The sequence below is a fragment of the Perca flavescens genome, chromosome 13 (genome assembly GCF_004354835.1).
Source record: "Perca flavescens isolate YP-PL-M2 chromosome 13, PFLA_1.0, whole genome shotgun sequence".
Lineage (NCBI taxonomy): Eukaryota > Metazoa > Chordata > Actinopteri > Perciformes > Percidae > Perca > Perca flavescens.
The window spans coordinates 28162329-28181048 of NC_041343.1; the positions used below are offsets into that span (position 1 = coordinate 28162329).

Sequence of the window (18720 nt, forward strand, 5' to 3'; positions counted from 1 at the left end):
TGCTAAGAAATCTTATGCTACCTGGCAACCACCAGTAAAAATGGACGCCACGAATATTGTATTGTAGTTTTATACTACTGACCTCATATTATATATTTTACTTATTTATTTATAACTCTGAAATTTCATTTTATTTTTGTATGTTTTTTTTAAATTCATTTATTATTATTTAGTTTTTAGTTTTTGTGTGTCTCACCATATTTGTCACATTGAATTTTTTTTATTTTTTTTTTTATTTTACATACATTCAGTGTGATTACTAAACAGTACAGTACTACTATTAATAGGGATGGGGCTCTGTTGGAGCAGAAATAGGGGGGATATATTGTGCAATGTGCATCCAACTATATCTGTGCTTTATTGCATTTTATATGACTTTAAATAGCTTACCAATAAAAAGACCTTGAGCAACAGCAAAATGTACATGAAGGTTATTATCAAAACCTCTTGATTGCTTCCACCACTGTCTAAATTATCATTGTGTTGTTATCCAAGTATTGAAGCAGCACTAACAAAAAAGCTTTGGTAACTGTTAAAAACTGACATATTTGAGTATTTAATTCCATTGCCCAAACAGAGGCAAAACCTGAAGAGAAATCAACAACGTGAGGACCTCAGCAATGATCTCCACCGAGATGTGCAGAGGAGAGACGCTACAAAACGGTCAGTGCAACAGTCACATGAGGCGCTCCGTCAGGATCGAGTCTCGCAGGAACTCCATTCCCCCAACGCAGACTCTCACTGCTAAACATCTGCTGGCATACCTGCCCCGACCACAGTCAGAATCAGCCCGCTACACTCCTTACACCTGCAAGGTACGGCTTTCTATATTATAGGATGTCCAACTCCACTCAAAATTTTTTTTTTTATTGTTACTTCACTTATTTGAGCTTCACTGCAAAGAGGTGTATGTGAAAAGTTTGAGAAGGCTCTTTTCATCCGCTGAAGTGAAAAAGTATCATTGTGCTCACCGAGTTTAACACGTGAATGCACAAGATGATTTTGAACTAGAATTGAAACCACCAATCGCGGTCCAGTATGCAACTCACAAAAGTGTGATAGATTAAGGATTTTTCAATGAGGGAGGAGGAGTAGTTAAAGAGAGTAGTTTCACTCTGCTTTCCCGAAATACACACACGTGCACCAACAAGACATGCATTAATGGAGAGATGCCAAAGCAAGGGGGCTGCCAATGGACTGGCAACTGCCTTGCTCAACAGCACCTCAGCAGTGCCCAGGAGATGAACTGGCCCCTCTCCAGCTACCAGTCCACACTCCGTACTTGGTCTGCACAGGGACTTGAACCGGTGACCCTCCGGTTCCCAAGACAAGTCCCCAAAGACTGAGCTACTTCCACACCCTAATTCACATAATTCAACTTTTTTGTAATAATATCATATCAGACACTAATGATCAGATCAGACCCTCACCGTCACGCTGGTCGTGTCTTCCAGTTTCTGGCACAATATGGCTGTATCACCAATATCCACACCCACATTTCTCTGCCACATTTTGGAGGCGCTTTAGAATTTGACAGCCTTTAATAGGACATAACTTATTAACCTACTTGTCATTTATTTAGTGGGTTTTATACTTTTTGTATTTTGTGAATAATATGCATTGTTTTCCTTCCTTTCAGGCTACAGCTAAATCTACTGTTTCTGCCACGATGACCACAAAAAGAGCCTCTCTCATCCACAACTTGAACTATGCTAAGTGCTCATCACTCCAACCACCTCAGGAGGCTTCTCCCTCCCCGAGTCCCTGCAGCAAGTCCTCTTGTGTTCTGACTTTGGCTGAGCAAGAGTCCTCCCAACCGCACACTATTCAATCAGCTACCCTGGAACCAGTAGAGGAGACGCCAAAGCGTCAGCGTTCGCATCGCAGCAGAAACCTCAAGCGTTTCAGCTCCAGGTGGCAATCGAGATGCTCCTCTGGCATCAGCAACGTGCCCGTCTCTGCGACCGAGAAGCTGCAGAGTCACATGAAGCGCTGGAAGCTGCTGGGTGACGAGCACTCCTTGCATGTCCCTTCTAGCAATCAGCGCCAGCGTTACGTCACTAAGGATGGCAAGTGCAGGGTCAATCTGGGACCTATTGCAGACAAGAGTCGCTTTATCTCAGATATTTTCACCACATTAGTGGACCTCAAGTTTTGCTGGTTCCTTCTGGTCTTCACTATGTGCTACATTCTCACATGGGTGGTCTTTGGTGGGATTTACCTCTTCGGTGCCTGGTTGCGTGACGACATTGCACATGTTCACGACCCACTATGGAAGGCCTGCTTCCAAAATGTAGACAGTTTCCTCTCCGCCCTGCTGCTGTCATTAGAGAGCCAGAGGACTATTGGGTATGGCTCCAGGATGGTGACAGCCAACTGCCCTGAGGGTACGGTGCTCCTGATGATCCAGTCCATCCTTGGCTCCATTATCGATGCTCTGATGGTTGGCTGCATGTTTGTTAAAATCTCCCGGCCACAGCAGAGAGCCCAGACGCTGATCTTCAGCAAGAGATGCGTCATATGCGAGCGTGACGAGAAGCTGTGCATGCTGTTCCGCATTGGTGATCTGAGAGCGAGCCACATGGTGGACGCCAAGATTAGGGCCAAGCTCATCAAATCCAGGCAGACCAAGGAGGGCGAGTTCATCCCACTGGAGCAGTCGGAAATCAATCTGGGCTACGACAGTGGGCAAGACAGGCTTCTCCTGGTGGAACCCCAGACCATCACCCACATCATCAATGAAAGCAGCCCTTTCTGGGAGGTGGGGTCGGAGCGTTTGAAGAGGGAGACCTTTGAGATCATTGTCATCCTGGAGGGCATCGTGGAAGCATCGGGTTTGTAGAAGTATTTTTAAGTCGAGTGCTGTTCTCCAAATAAGGTTACCTCCATAGTAACGCAGCTACATTTCAAAACTTAGCATCAGTGTTATAGTCAAAACCACCTAAGCCAAGACCAAGTCATCACCAAGACCAGAGTGTATCGTGACCAAGACAAGAACAAGACTTTTAGGGGTTGAAACCAAGACCAAGGCAGGGCGAGTCTCACACTGCATAGAAAATGCTAACCACAGGCACTCCTTAAAGGTGCCCTGCCACACAAAACCGTTTTTACTTGCATTTTTTGAAATATGTTAGGTCCATATGTTTTTGAGTTATGTTGTGAATGTGAAAATGAACTGCTACCTCCTCTGTCAGCTCTAGTCACTGACAAGAAATAAGCAGGGAAATCAGGCCAATTACAAACGCTGGTCAGTCTGACATCACATTGCCTGAGCTCATTACTAAGGGTGTGACGAGATTAAAACCTGACGAGATTTCTCGTCGAGGTGAAAAGTTGTCTCGTGAGGCGATGTGATTGCCTATTACTATTGAAGATCCCCCTGCCACTTTTAAATCATTTGTGTGGCAACATTTTGGTTTTCCTGCGGAAATAATAAACGGCGAAAGAGTGATAGACAAGACAAACGCAATATGTAAACATTGTAAGAAAAAAATGCCGTATACCGCGGCTAACACGAGCACTATGCAAAAACACTTAAAGCACCACCACAGCTCTCTACCAACTACAGCACCCGCGACGAAAACATTAAAAGGCCAAACAACTCTAAAAGCCTTTGCATCTCTGCCACCGGTAAGTGCAAGAGCCACGGCAATAACGAGGGACATAGGCGTTTTCATTGCAGCTCATATGAGGCCATTTTCTGTGGTGGAAAATGTCGGATTTCGGCGACTCCTCCACACACTGGAAACGAGGTACGTCATCCCATCACGCGCGCATTTAACTCGCACTGTAGTCCCAAACCTCTACAAAGAAGCCAAGGTCAGTTGAATAAAAAAACTATTTTCCATTCATATATTTCATCATTGAGGATTTCTTTAAAAAAATTTTAAAAATCTCGTCTCGTCTCGTTCTCGTGAACCCAATCTCGTGATGTGTCTCGTCTTGTGGAGTAAGCGTCTCGTCACACCCCTACTCATTACTATTCATTAGCTCGCCCAGTTGAGCTGGGTAAAGGATGCTGATAGCCAGGCTCTCATTGCCTGGCTGTTAGCCAATCAGATTCAAACAGCGTAGCTTGTTGAATATTAATGAGAACTGGCAGAAATCGAGCTGAGTCTTCCTGTAGGCTTTCTATACCACGCTAAAATGGCTTGAAACAAGGTAACCAAGGCATATTTTTCCACAAAAAAATGTTACAGAGTCCATGGTAGAACTTCAGACATTACCACAAAGTAATGAAATATGTGTGGCAGGGCACCTTTAAAACTGATCTGAAAGATCCCAGCTCTGTCATCGTTACATTGTATTTCTTTTAGATGTTGTTTTGAAAATGAACTCCACATGGTTATGGTTTAGTTAGCCAAATTATATTACCGACGGGGAGAGGGGATTAACAGTAACAAACTTCAAATTAGAAATGAGTCAAGTTATGGTTGCATTTGAGCAGGAAGTTTTAGGCTACATTCAATCACAGTAATGATGTTCACACATACAGTAGATCAGACAATGCACAGACAATTTAGTGATATCCCTGCAGTTGTGGTCTTCACAGGTCTTAAAACAAAATCCCAAGTCCTCTTTATCTGAGACCGAGACAAGATTAAGTAAAAATGTGTCAAATCCGAGACAAGACCTTCAAAAAGTGGTTTTGAGACCGGTCTTGAGTACTACAACACTACGTTGAATTTTCAGATCCTTTTCCGTCCTGTAAAAAGAGTTGTCGAACAGTTTAATGGTGCATCTAGTAGGTGTGGTTGGATGGAAAAACCATGGCCTCATCCTCACTTATTATGTGTTTCAGTATCACCGAATACCCAACACAGCTGTTAGCCTCGACATATCTAACAGCAAAAAATGACCATTACATTGGTGTAAAGAGTTCGTCTAATCCTGCAGCTTAAAAGATTTCTTCCATAGGGTGCTGTTTAGGATAAATCACACTCTCACTGCTAATGAGCAAACCTTGAGAAAGCTGTTCAGACAAACAGTGCTCACATTATGTTCCATACTTTGTGATTCTAACTTATAATAGGAATCTACATTTGGGAATGAAATAAACTCTCTTCCAGTATTGTAAGAAAAAACAAAGCACAAATATCCATCCATCCATCCATCTTCGTCCGCTTATCCGGTGTCGGGTCGCGGGGGGAGCAGCTCCAGCAGGGGACCCCAAACTTCCCTTTCCCGAGCAACATTAACCAGCTCCGACTGGGGGATCCCGAGGCGTTCCCAGGCCAGGTTGGAGATATAATCCCTCCACCTAGTCCTGGGTCTTCCCCGAGGCCTCCTCCCAGCTGGACGTGCCTGGAACACCTCCCTAGGGAGGCGCCCAGGGGGCATCCTTACCAGATGCCCGAACCACCTCAACTGGCTCCTTTCGACGCAAAGGAGCAGCGGCTCTACTCCGAGCTCCTCACGGATGACTGAGCTTCTCACCCTATCTCTAAGGGAGACGCCAGCCACCCTCCTGAGGAAACCCATTTCGGCCGCTTGTACCCTGGATCTCGTTCTTTCGGTCATGACCCAGCCTTCATGACCATAGGTGAGGGTAGGAACGAAAACTGACCGGTAGATCGAGAGCTTTGCCTTCTGGCTCAGCTCTCTTTTCGTCACAACGGTGCGATAGATTGAATGCAATACCGCACCCGCTGCGCCGATTCTCCGACCAATCTCCAAGCACAAATAAAACATAAGAATATAAGGAATCATGCTTAAATGTAGTTTTTGCCATTACAGACATTAGTTAGCTAAACTTGCCATGTATAAATCATATCATATTACTTATTTTAATTATTTTAAGCTACTAATGCTCTATTTGGTTATGTAATGAGATTTGATAGCAGCAACCTGTAGCAAATGGTACAAGTTTTGTGTAGGATCTGATGGTTGCGGATTTAAGATACAGAACACCAACAGTTCCAAACAGCAGACCCAGTGGTTACTGCTGGCTGTATGAAACTTCTATCAGTGATTTTGAAAAGTTTAAATTAGACCACATTTGAAAAAAACTCTCTTCTTGGTTTAAGGATGTTGGCCAAGTGTGGATGGAAGACCAGAAATGTAGAAGACAAAAAAGTTTTTTCCCTGGATAAAGTGACATTTACCTGACCCTGATGCTTTGTTGTGTTGCAGGTATGACATGCCAGGCGAGGACATCCTACACAGAGGACGAGGTCCTTTGGGGCCACCGATTTGAGTCATGCATTTCCTTGGAGAAAGGGGCGTTTCGTGTGGACTACAGTGCATTCGACAAAACCTTTGAAATCCAAATGTCCCCACTCAGTGCAAAAGACAGCAGCACAGCAAAGTAAAAAGTGTTTTAGAAAAATGTTGGCTAAGAGTGACTGTGATATTCCCTGATAAACTATAACCATAATGTGCTAATTTAGGAATATTAATCTCAGAGCGGCCCTCATTTATGTTGTTCTATTGTATGTGTAATAAGGTTTGCTTTTAATTTAATCTAGGCCCTATGTTAATCATTATGTAATGTTTTGTGTTGAGTTTAAATAAAAATAAACATCCTGGTGATCCCAGTTGTCTGTGGTCCTTTGTGGGCAATTGAAAAAGTAGTGAGGTAAAATAATCTCGAATCAAAAGTCCATTTACTGTCTTTTATTTTAAATTTTTTACCTCTTGGCCTGTGGGGGAAATGCTTTTTAGGCCGCAGATGGACTCACTTGCCACAGGGGGATTTTTCGTAGCAATACCGCCAGTGGCCTCCACGGGTAGATGGCGCTGATGCACCGAAAACCAAACCGCCGAACCCCCCTAAAATCTGAAGAAGAAGAGCCGCCAGAAGAGCGCATGATGGGATATGAGAGTCCTCCGGCGGCGCGCTGCCGCCATGTCACCTAGGGAGAAGCACTTAGCTGTTCTCTCTGCTTTAGGCGTAGTTAGTCTTGCTCTATATTATATTCCTACTTTTCTTTGCGCGACTTTAATTCTTGTAGTGTGTTGTATTGTGTGTTACTATCACAGCGGAGAACCGCTTCCCGCCAGGTTAGGCCTCAATCCGCGGGCTGGGCTGAAGGTCCCAGCCGTGCTCCGGCGCTGGTTGTGGGGTTGGGGAGTGACCGGCGTGTCCGTAGCCGCACGGGGGAGAAGAAAGAGCGGCAGAAACAAAAACGAGCTACCGGAGGCAGAGGGACACTTCAGAGGAAGGCTCATTGAAACCGGGATTTATCGTAGGGAAAGCTTGGCAAGTGACTCGTTTCTTTTCAGCCCTCGGGATTTCCTAATGGGGAGTTACATCGGGAAACCCGAAAGTCCAACCGCCGACTGCGGGAGGCCGAGAGCAGGGAGAAATCCTCGAGAGCAGCTGCGGGAAAAGCTGTCCAGACCCAACCATGCTGTCTATACCCCAAACAGGAGGCTGTCGTTTGCTGGGTACGTTCATAACCAAACCACGCTATATCAACGTAGCTAGCTAAGCTCTCAGTCCCTTAGGAGGCGGGGGCATGCAGAATATAACTTTAAATTTCTTGGCGGGTTTTAACGTTAATTATTAACTCTTAAGCCAGTTTGAGGAATAAAAGATTATTTATTGTTACTCAAATAAACAAACATGTATTTAGTAGCCAACTCTTGATGGATATTCAATAGAGAGACAGACAGAGACCTTTCTAACAATTTGTGAACCATTGTTAAAGATTTTAGAATTGGGAAACATCAACACTCATTGTTTTGGTTTGGTTTTCAAGATTTTCATATATTTATAAAACACATGGGGCGGGGTATCGTTACAAGTTTTCGATAACATTACTAGGGCTGTGTTCGATTGAATAAATTCTTAGTCGACTAACAATCAATTGTATCGACTAATCAATTAGTTGATTTAATTGACAGATCTGTAAATTGAGTTTCTCCACAAAGAGTTTAATTTGTTAAGATGTTATATTGTTTTTTCCCTACAGGGAACCGCCGGGCACAGTCGGCAGGTTCACCATCACCCCCCAGCGTCACTATCCCCTGCAGCAGCCGGGTCTATCGTCAGTGGGAGTCCTACCTCCCGTCAAGTGGGATGGCTTCATGAAGAAAAACATCCGTAGCCCTCGTAACTCTCCGGGTGTCCTCAGCCCCGTCACTGTGAAGATCGCCAGGCCAGACCACCACAGCTCCCCTGGGTCTCTACATTCATACCAACACTTAGTCTGCCATCATGTTTTTATGATTGTGTCTTATTACCTAGAGACCAACCACATAAATTGTACTTTACATTACTGTGTACTATTTTCAAAGCTTGCTTTCAGAACATGCTATTTTTCATATCCTGCCTTTAAGCTATCAATGACATTTTGTCAGCTAAAGTTTGATAAAATGTTAGGGATTATTGGTGGCACAGATAGCGATGGTGTTTTATTGGACTATATAATATTGATAGGATCTTCTAGTATTTTGGCATAAGTCCAGTGCTTTATAAAACCCTGATTTGTGGGTTGTGCTCTGCTGTGGCTTTGCTGTTTGAATGTTAACACTGACCAGAGCTTTATTGCCACCTGTGTTTTTAGTTTGGACCATCTGAGTTGTGCAGGGCTTCCTAGGGCCCCTGTGGACCCCTGCTCCAGAGAAAGTGTCCTCAAGGTGTTGAAGGAAAGCCGCAAGAGAGAAGTGGAGGATGAGGACCGAAGCTTTGCCTCTGAGCAGAAAAGGAAAAGAAGGTACGACGCTTTAAGTAGACTATGGAAGGAACGGTGATTAACAACACAGTATAAGCAATGTAGCCTGTTTACCAAGGCTACAGAAAGTTATCGTAAGGATAAGATAAGGTAGACTTTCTTGATCCCACAATGGGGAAATTCACTCGTTGCAGCAGCTCAATGCAAGACAACTAAATATAAATAGGATAGAAAAATATAAAGGGAAATGGAAAAATGCCTTTGGTTGTCTGTGTTTGCCATCCCTCGAGTCTTTATTGATCGCTTCCCTTGATGATGTAACCAGATACAGGTCGCATGTTTTTACAAGGTGCAAATGGAGTCTTAATGTTCAGTGCAAGTATTACTGATACACCACATTGATAAACAAAGCAAGCCTCAAAAATGGATTGACTGATCCATCCAAAAAATCTTAGACAGTAAACTATGTTGTTGGTGTTTTTGTATGAACCCCTTTTAAGTTAACCCAACAGCAATTTCTGTCTCACTTTCCCCACGGTACGAGTCTGAATTGAATACTGTCAGAATAACCTAAAGGCTTACGTATGCACAAAGAAGAAAAAAAATCTGTTTAATAAACCACTGTAAAAAAAACAAAAAAAAAACATGTACAACCACAGTAATGATCTGACGAGCCGACTCCTTATATTTTCACTTTTACCAACTGCATGGATGAATGAATATCCTGCAAAATGCATTAGATAAAGTATGCTGGCTCTTTCTGTAAATTTTGCTGTCATGTCTGAATGAAGCTTTAGGGAACATTAATGTTAAAGAACATACTGTATGTCTGAATGACAATCAATGTAGTAAATAAATGATAAAGTCAGCCAGCAAAGTTATATCTTGCATGTCTGAAAAGGCCCTTCCTGTTATAATATAAATCAAGACATACCAACTTGCTGCTATTCAGGACTTGGTTCATACATTCTGTCTGTAGAACTGTTATGAATGTTTGGAATTCATTTGCATTTCCCAAGGCGTAATGACAGCGGTGGAAGTGCACACTCTGCTTTTGAACCTCTTTTGCCCAATGGGATGCCATCGCAGCTGGTCCCTAAGTAAGTTTAACTTTCCTGAAGTGACAACATACTTTCAAATCTTGTCTTTGAGTTTTACTGACTGTGTATTTGACATTGCAAAGCATTGTGTGAAGTATAGTGGGGCTGTCTAAATGTAGGTGTAAATGCTTTCCCTTCCTTCCTCCAGGCCAGGAAACCTGAAAAGAGGTATGACTTCACTGGCGGAGGATTCTATCATGAAGAGGTCTCGCACCTCTTCCATCAGCTCTGGCAGTGGGGTCCATGCCCCGAGAGGAACCCCAGGCACCAGGAGAAACCCTATCCAGAGCTCTTACAGCTCTTCACTAGGCCTCAGCCAGGTAACTTACCCAGTCCATTAAAGTGAACATGACGCTGCACAGATAAAGTGGAGTTGTTGAGCTTTATCTCCATGTTTACCATCACAGTGGAAGAAGCGGTCAGCACCCAGCTCCCCTTTGTCCAGCCCCGGATCATCTCGCTCTCAGACTCCAGAGGGAGCCTCCAAAAGAGCCAGGTATGTCACTTCTGGTTTCCTGTTAGTCACCCACATGTATTGTAACATTACAGTTTGTAACTTGTAACTTCATTACCAGAGAGGACGACGGGCAGTCTCCCAGCTCAGCATCCTCGGTGAGGTCAGACCAGACAGCCTCAGACAAGGCACCTGTGACTTGTAAGTCTCATTTATCTGCGGTGACTGTCTCATGTAGTGAGTTCTATGCAACAGATTATGCAAGGCTGTATAATATTAGCAAAACATTTGAATTGATAGTTAAAACTTCATGAGGCTACTTTGCTCAGTCAGTGACAGTAAGAGGTTACCTTTTGTTGAACTGAAGTAATTTCATAGCCATTCATTCAGGTTAGCGCCATGTTGGAAAATGTGATTAAGAAATAGGTCTAGAAGTGATTATATCAGTACCTGTCAAAAGTTTGGACACACTTTATATATCACTTCTAGAACATTTTTGTATCAAATTTTCCAACATGGAGCTAACCTGTGTCTTTTCTCTACCCTACACTAGATTAACTGCAGTATCCCTGTGTTAAGCTGTTGACATAAGACGCACGTCTTGCAGTGTGTTACATAAATGGGTAGTTCGTACTGTAATGTGTACGCTGTTATCACACATGCCTGCTGTGAGTTTAACATGGCATCAAAAGTTAAGAATGAACTGATCTGACTTAATAATACAGATTCTAAACCGATGGTCAGTCCACCGTGACTGAATGTAGCTGACAGCAGAATAAATAACTTATATAAAGACTTACTTAATTTTTTTTTTTATATATGATGGTTTTGCAGCCAAACTGACTCCAGTCCCCAAGGTCCCAGTCACTACCTCAACAGACTCTACTGGTAGTGGTGGGAAAAGAAAACGGAAGATCCAGCTGGTGTCGAGCCACCGGGACGATCACATCTCTCTGGTAAGGAGTGTTACGTTTTCAAACACCCAGTCATGTGTCGTAGTGACCTAGATTTCTTGACTTAACTCCTGGTGCTCGCTGATTTGCAGCCTCCGCCTCCAGAGCTGGGCTACTCGATCACTGTGAAAGACCTAGATGAAGAGAAAAAGGCTGCCCTCAGCAAGATCCAGAAGGTCCTGGAGACACCCGGTAAGTGGAAGTTGCCAGAGGAATAAACCATTTAACTCTTCTTTAACTTCTTCACTGTTTGAGTCATGCTGCACTGTTACTCTCCATTCATACATATGGACTCAGATGCTGGAAGAGTGACAGTCTGCCAGTCATTGTGAATTTAACTTTGAAATTGTTGTTTTCTGCCGCCTACCACCATATTGGAAAGCATATATTTCCCTGCTTGTTTTGTAAATGATGTTAAAGTGATTTCTCTCTTGGCTGGTGTGTCAGGACCTTTAGACTTGACCCAGCAGACTGTGGCCTGACCTCTTACCTTCCTGTTGATTTGTCCTTGTTTAGCTCCAGAGCCGGAGAAGTCTTTCTCTCCCTTAGCCACCACTTCCACCCAGCCTGCCTCCTCAACCAGCTCTACCACCACCACCACCCTGAGCAGCCTTCTGGCAGCTCCTCTGCCAACCGCCTCCAGCTCTGCCATCCCAGTCATCAACCTGGATCCCAGCCCCGGCAGCAGTGTCAGCACAGCACCTGCAGCCTCCAACCCACTACTGGAAGCTCTGAAAATGAAAATCAGCATTCCTGCTAGCTCCACATCTGCTGCCAACACAACTACAGGTATGAACCAAAGGTGTTTTTAAGGAAAGTTCTGAAGTCATCTTTGCAATACAAACAACCTATACAAAGTAATCTAGTCGAAGCTGTGACTTTTTGTTGTTTTTGCTATTTTAAAGCTGAAAACTACAGAGAAATAGTTTTTCTTTATTTTTTTTAATATTATAAATTAGCAGCATAAAAATCCCAATTGAAGAATTAAAAGAAAATTAATTTTCACTTCTTTGTTCTGTTACTATTCAAGTTTTAACACCATTAAATAGTTACATTGTATATATCTTTTTGTTTTTTTTGTTTCTGTAGTGTCCGCATCAACCACACCGGTACTACCCAGCGGCTTAACCCTGAAGGTTTCGACTTCAGTGGTTGCCCCACAGCTCCCTCCTGCCTCCCAGTCTCAGTCCTCCTCTGCTGGTGTGGAGCAGCCCTCTGCCTTTACTCAGGTTCTGGGTCAGCTCTCCAAGGCGTCCAGCAGCACTCCCCCTGTAGCAGGAACAGGCGTGTTTGGACTGTTGAGCCAGATCAGCACCCCCACTGCTTCTTCAGCCTCTAATCCAGTCACCGTTACTGCAACAGCCCCAGCCAGCAGCTCAGGGTCAGTCAGTAACACCAACCCTCTGCTGGCTTCAGGGTTCAAGCCCATTTTTTCCGTCACCGCCACCACCACCACCTCCTCAGCTACATCAGCCCCAGACAGCAGACCTCCCGCCCAAAATTTCAAGCCTATCTTTGGAGCTGCCACTACCGGTGCTGGCTTTGGACCGCCTCCACCCTACACCACCTCTAACCCAGCTTCTACCGTATGTTCAAGTAGTGCATCCTCAATGTTTGGCTCAACAAGTAGCACCACAGTTACACCATCTGTCTTTCCTGGTATGACCAACACCCCCACTGGCACAGCCTCCACCACCTCCATCACAAGCACACAGTCTGCAGCCCAGCCAGCTGTGAAATCCCTCTTTGGAAACTGGTCAGCACCATCCACATCAAGTACCAGCTCAGCCTCAGCGCAGGCCCCTAATACAGGGAGCACCTTTCAGTTTGGAACTGGTACCACTACAACTGCAGCTGCAGGAGCTGCTGCGCCCGCTGCTGCTACCACCACCTCCAGTAACAGCACCTTCGCATTTGGCGCCACACAGCCAGACCCCCAAGCAGCCAACCAGAAGGTATTTGCCTTCGGCCACGCAGCATCCAGCCAGAACACAACCACTGCTTCATTTGGTGGCTTTGCCATGGCCAACGCAGCCTCCACTACTGCTGCCGCCACCACCCAGTCCACCTTCACCTTTGGAAAGTCGTCGTTTCAAACACCGGCAGCACAATCGACCTTTGGCTCCTCAACGGCAACGGCAGCGCAGTCGACCTTTGGCTCCTCAACGGCAACGGCAGCGCAGTCGACCTTTGGCTCCTCAACGGCAGCGCAGTCGACCTTTGGCTCCTCAACGGCAGCGGCAGCGCAGCCAACCTTTGGCTCCTCAACGGCAGCGCAGTCGACCTTTGGCTCCTCAACGGCAGCGGCAGCGCAGCCAACCTTTGGCTCCTCAACGGCAGCGCAGTCGACCTTTGGCTCCTCAACGGCAGCGCAGTCGACCTTTGGCTCCTCAACGGCAGCACAGCCAGCCTTTGGCTCCTCGGCGGCAACCGCAAAACCGTTCACCTTTGGAGGCAGCGGAGGAGCATCATCCACACCTGCCTCTAACACCGCCCCACCCCCTTTCCCTTTTGGGTCAGCTGCTGTCACCACAACAGCCGGTTTTGGGACCCCAGCTAAACCAGCATTTGGAGCGAGCTCCACTGGTTTTGCTTTCGGTGGCACCACTGGTCCCACAGCTGCACCCTCAGCTGCACCGAGCTTTGGTGCGGCCACGCAGACTCAGAGCTCCTCTTCAGCCACCTTCGCATTTGGCAGTGCTGCTCCTCAACAGGTTCCTTCCGGGCCTGCTCCGCCAGCACCCAGTGGATTTAACTTTGGCGCTGGTATGCCATGCCCCCAGTTTGGTACACCAGTTGCCAATAATCCTGCACCACAGATGGGAAGCTTCAACTTTGGGGCTGCTGCTACTGACAAACCAGCTTTCGGTAAGTAATAAAAACAACCGTTTTTAGTTTGTTTATATATAAAAACCCTGCTACAGTGACCTTTCTGAAAGATTCTGAAACACAATTTTGGCTTTGCAATCAGTCAAACTTAATAGGTTATGGCATTTAGGGCATCAAAGGTCCCTTTGCACAAAACCTGCGTGTTCTGATCAATTGCTCTCTGATTTTCAGACACAATATTAGTATTGATTTATAATAAGTGCGGGTGGGGATCTTTCCAATGATCTAATTTCGATTGTTTTGTTTTTTTCAGAATCCATTCTAAATAGTCAATAAAATAGAAAAGATGGCACTATTTTTCGGCTCTTACTCCAGTACGCTGTATGTCAAACGATTAATTTACAGTCTTTTAGTCTATTTGATTGCAATATGAAACATAACTAGCAGTTCAGTGAATTGGTCTGGATGAAAATCACTGTCTGATGGAACAAAAAAGCAGAGAAAAATACAGCTTTTTTTTTATTTGAAAACGTTAACTGCAATAATTTGGAAATGAATGCTCTTGAAGGGAATTGTTGGGTCTCAGTAAATTATAGTGTGTGGTCTTCACTTACTCCATCTGTAAAGTGTCTGTTATGATTTAACACTATAAATAAAATAAAATTTAAATGTGTTACAATCGTTTGACTAAAGGAGGATAATAAAATTATATGAATGATAATGTTTAATCTCATTCAAAACTAGAAACTGCTCATACAAAAATAGAGAAAGGGTGAATGAGAAAATTGGAAACCCATCGTTATCCACACTGCTGTATGGGCAAACTGATATTTTGCTTCAAGAACCGGTCTGGGTTTCTGTCCCCTGTAGAATTCATTGGTTTATCCCTAGTTTTTTTTTTTTTTTTTTTTTTTTTTTGGTTTAATCAAGTTGTGTTTTGCTTTCTCTACAGGGACGTCTACCCCATCCTTCGGCCAGAGTGCTGCTGCCGCAGGTCCGATTCCCTTTGGAAGTCCTGGAACTCCAGCCCAAGGCTTCAATGCTGTTCCGTTTGGTAGGTCATAATGTTGTTGTTTTGATAGGGGTAGATACTTGAGCCCAGCGGAGCCCTGAGCGACCACAACTATTCAGGCCATGCCGAGTGTTTTTTCCACAGCATTGGACAGCAAGGTAAAAGGTGATGAGTAGTAGTAGCAGTTGGATGAAGAGCTGCACACTACTTGTACTATTTCTCCCTGCAATCTGTAACTTCTTCACAATCATAACGTCCTGCTGGTTCGCCGGTGGAAATGTGAGGCCACGGCTGCTGGAAATGTTTGTTTTGCACCAACAGTAACTTGACACAGTCCCTGCATGGCTGAAAACAATCCACAGCGGTGAATTAAGGCTGCTGTTGAACAGGAACATAGAAGTAAAAGTAAACTCCAAACCACAGAGTTACAAAAGGACAAAACAAGAAAAAAAAGTATCTTTCTCTCTTGTCACCTGCACAGCCACATCTGGGATTAACACAAGACGCAGTATTCGGGCATGACACTATCACAGGTTTACAGCGGGCAACTCTGGGGTTATCTACTGCTGTGAAGCCGCAGTGGAAACGAACGTAGCCACAGCTTGGCACTATTAAAGTGGGCTAAACCGATTGGTTGAGGAAAAGAGCATAAGTTTGAAGAAGGAAACATTTTTGAGGCTGTTGCTCCTGCATGTTATCTTAACATTTGTTACTGTGGTTTTGGACCCTCATTCTTGTGCTGGCCTTGTCTGGACACGTATGTTTCCCATTGATAAATGAAATACCATGTTAAACATATACTGATTTGATTACAGCAAAGACAACGTCAGCAGTATTGACAGCAAAATAGGCTACAGAATATTTCCTTCTGTATTGACAGGTGCAATATTAGAATTATTTTTTTATTACATTTATATCAAAACCTAGAGACTTTCAAACATCAACGTCATTTATTAAAATGTATTTGTGTCTAAATGACATATAAACATCTTTTCCTATTCTAGTTTGCCTGGAAACGCTTCCAACACGCTTGCATGAAAAAAAAAATAGGCATCGGTCCTATTTCTAGCATGCACGTGTTTTCGGCGCGGCTCGAGCTGCGCCTGAGATGTGTGTGTCATGCAGGCAGTGTGCACGCTCTAACCTGTAAACATGGGAGCCGAAATAAAAACGTACACGCCACGCAGCTGACAAGCTCGCACGACGCATCCAGTGTGTAACCGGTAGAGATGGCCCGATACCACTTTTTTGCTTCCCGATACCAATTCCGATACCTGAACTTGTGTATCGGCCGATACCGAGTACCGATCCGATACCAGTGTGTCATATATTTTATTATGTTTTAACAGCTGTATACTACTATCCCTGTATGGATGTGATATGATTTCTATCTTTGTTGTCGGTCTGGTTCAGGTTAAACTCTTTGTGAAACATGAACAAACACAAACAATGAATGCCCCAGAACTTTCTTTTATTCTCCAGTTTGACAGTCAGTTATAACGGAAAAAGAACTTAAACTACTTTTAATGTAGATTTTCTTTAGGGCTTTATTACGTGGTATCGGATCGGTGCATAAACTCCAGTACTTACCGATACCAGCGTTTAAGGCAGTATCGGAGCCGATACAAACATCTCTAGTAACCGGCCTAAGTTTATACACCTAGCATTATCTTACAATTACCAAACTGCAATGTCAATAAGAAGAGTGATCTGCAGAAAAGTGAGCAGAGCAGCAAAATGCCCCCCCCCCCTTAACCCAGAGACTGTTTCAGGCAATAACTTGGAAAATTTGGGTGCAGCCCTTTTTAAAGCAGTCAACTATAGATATGTATGTGACAATGTTAGAAGTAGAAAGAAATGTTATGTCGGTCCTCAGAAATGACATTAATCACACTGTTTTTATCATCAGGGTCTCCAGCGACTCCCTCCTTCTCTATCGGAGCCGGATCAAAGCCATCTGGAGCTCGCCAGAGGCTGCAGGCGCGGAGGCAACACAACCGGAAGAAGTAACCTGCTACTTGTGTCCAGCACCACTTTCAGAGGACTTCAGCTGTTGCTGCTGTTGCTGCTATGGTTAATCTGGCTAACCTTGCTCTGTTGTAAGCCCAACACCCCCGCCCCCAACCTGGCCACCAGGCCTTCCGATTCCTTCCCCTCCTCCAGTGGGTTGAGCTGGCCCAAAACATTGTTTGCAGAGGAGCTAGAAAGAGCACACCAGCTTGCTGAGTTAATGCTGCCTGGATGACTACATGACCCAGTGAGGGAATGTAGCAGTGAGGAGACAGAATCCATAACAATGTACTATACTTAAAGAGAGAGAGAGAAGACAATTGAATAGTTTGATTCTGAACAAAAGCATATCCAAAGTTCTCTTTTCCTTTACAGTATGTAGACCCTCCCATTGGTTCGTCTTAAGGAGAAAGTTGAGTCCGGCAAAGACATGGAGCCTTGGCTCAAACATTTATTTTTTTACGTGGAGCGCTCACTGGTTTGTATGTTCGAGAATATTTGAGTACATTATCTGAATGAGTCTGAATAGGGTGCAATGCACATTTGATTCAGATAAGGTACACAACTCTGCAGTGTAAATGTAAAGTTATGAGACGTTTGCATTTTAAATTATTTTTTTAATATGCTCTCTGACCCTGTAAGTGAATGATGTGTTTCTGCACTTAAAGGGTGACTTAGTAAATGTCTTAATGTAGTTAGTGCAGACCCTTGTGTTCTTGTTTCATACTCTTTGTCATTGCAAGCATTCCCAGAGTCCTCCCATGGACGGCCTTTTTTGATTGTGATTGCCAACGCTGATGTAATTAGCAGGTCTGTATCTGATTAGGGTGACTCTTAACTTGCTGACGAAACCAAAGCCAATTCTTCAACTTCATGCCTGTGAAAAGAATCTGTGATCTTTATCTCCTCTTTAAATCCTGAGATGAGTTTGTTTGTGCCAAACTACCTCTCTTCACTCCAGGCACTGAATCCATGTTACTTCACTGAAAAATAAATCTGACAGGATTGACTAGATAGATTTAGGTTTTACGTTTTTAAAAACACTGTTACTGTTGATGCAGATGTACCTTTAATAAATACAGTGAGTGCTTAAACATCTGCAAAGCACCACATTATCCCCACTTCTGAAATATCACTGTTATAATAGATTATACCACATTAACGTAACATCAGATTTACTAAAAAATAGTCCGTCAAATTGGAAACCCTCATCTGCTTGGAAATTACAGAAATTTGTAAACAAGCATTACAGTAAACCCATTGATGTCGGCAGTCCATGTTATTTTATCAAAGATTTCTGTTCTCCGTAATAATCCCCTCTTCTTGTGAAAAGTAAGCTGTATCTGATGCAGTTTTTGATGGTTAATTTTGAATTAATAAAACTGAATTTTGGATGTGGATGTTCCAACAAGAACACATTTTAACCCTTAAAGGTCCCATTCTTCTGTGTCCTACGGAAGCCCTGAGAGGCAAATGTGAAAACATGTTGCAGTTAAATTCTTCCTGATGCTGACCTACGTGCAGGCAAATGGCGCCAGTGTCCGGAGGTTCACGTTTACCCACCGACGGGCAAAATAGGATCCATAAACTACACACTCAAAAAAAAATTTTTATTATATACATAGTACACACTTCATATAATTAAATGTGTTACTTTTTCAGTGTGAACACATTAATTACTGAAAAAACTGCTCAGAATTGGTATGTAGTCTGGTTTTGGGACACAGCTCATGTCTTTTTTTGT

At 43.9% G+C, this 18720-nt stretch overlaps 2 protein-coding genes across 4 annotated transcripts; both read left to right on the forward strand.

The window, feature by feature from the left end:
* The first annotated feature begins 620 nt into the window (after nt 1-620).
* LOC114566239 (G protein-activated inward rectifier potassium channel 3) lies at nt 621-6311 on the forward strand. The gene is made up of 3 exons (XM_028594565.1): nt 621-815; nt 1640-2834; nt 6133-6311. The coding sequence occupies exons 1-3, from the start codon at nt 621-623 to the stop codon at nt 6309-6311; spliced, it is 1569 nt and encodes a 522-aa protein (XP_028450366.1).
* A 416-nt stretch (nt 6312-6727) lies between these two features.
* On the forward strand, nt 6728-18394 carry pom121 (POM121 transmembrane nucleoporin). Of its 3 annotated transcripts, XM_028594803.1 has the most exons (14): nt 6728-7389; nt 7917-8126; nt 8511-8660; nt 9638-9718; nt 9867-10038; nt 10126-10214; nt 10294-10373; nt 10998-11128; nt 11218-11317; nt 11642-11914; nt 12215-13360; nt 13421-13993; nt 14907-15008; nt 16876-18394. In XM_028594803.1, the coding sequence occupies exons 1-14, from the start codon at nt 6818-6820 to the stop codon at nt 16974-16976; spliced, it is 3780 nt and encodes a 1259-aa protein (XP_028450604.1). In that variant the 5' UTR covers nt 6728-6817; the 3' UTR covers nt 16977-18394. The 3 variants fall into 3 exon arrangements, with proteins under 3 accessions (XP_028450604.1, XP_028450602.1, XP_028450603.1); XM_028594801.1 differs by having other exon boundaries at nt 12215-13993; XM_028594802.1 differs by having other exon boundaries at nt 11007-11128; nt 12215-13993.
* Nucleotides 18395-18720: the final 326 nt, after the last annotated feature.

Coding starts and splice junctions, on each gene's coding strand:
- pom121 (XM_028594801.1), top strand. CDS start 6,818: ATGAGAGTCCTCCGGCGGCGCGCTGCCGCCATGTCACCTAGGGAGAAG. Junction 8,661..9,637: donor GAGCAGAAAAGGAAAAGAAG/GTACGACGCTTT, acceptor GCATTTCCCAAG/GCGTAATGACAGCGGTGGAA. Junction 9,719..9,866: donor CCATCGCAGCTGGTCCCTAA/GTAAGTTTAACT, acceptor TCCTTCCTCCAG/GCCAGGAAACCTGAAAAGAG.
- LOC114566239 (XM_028594565.1), top strand. CDS start 621: ATGATCTCCACCGAGATGTGCAGAGGAGAGACGCTACAAAACGGTCAG. Junction 816..1,639: donor ACACTCCTTACACCTGCAAG/GTACGGCTTTCT, acceptor CCTTCCTTTCAG/GCTACAGCTAAATCTACTGT. Junction 2,835..6,132: donor GGGCATCGTGGAAGCATCGG/GTTTGTAGAAGT, acceptor GTTGTGTTGCAG/GTATGACATGCCAGGCGAGG.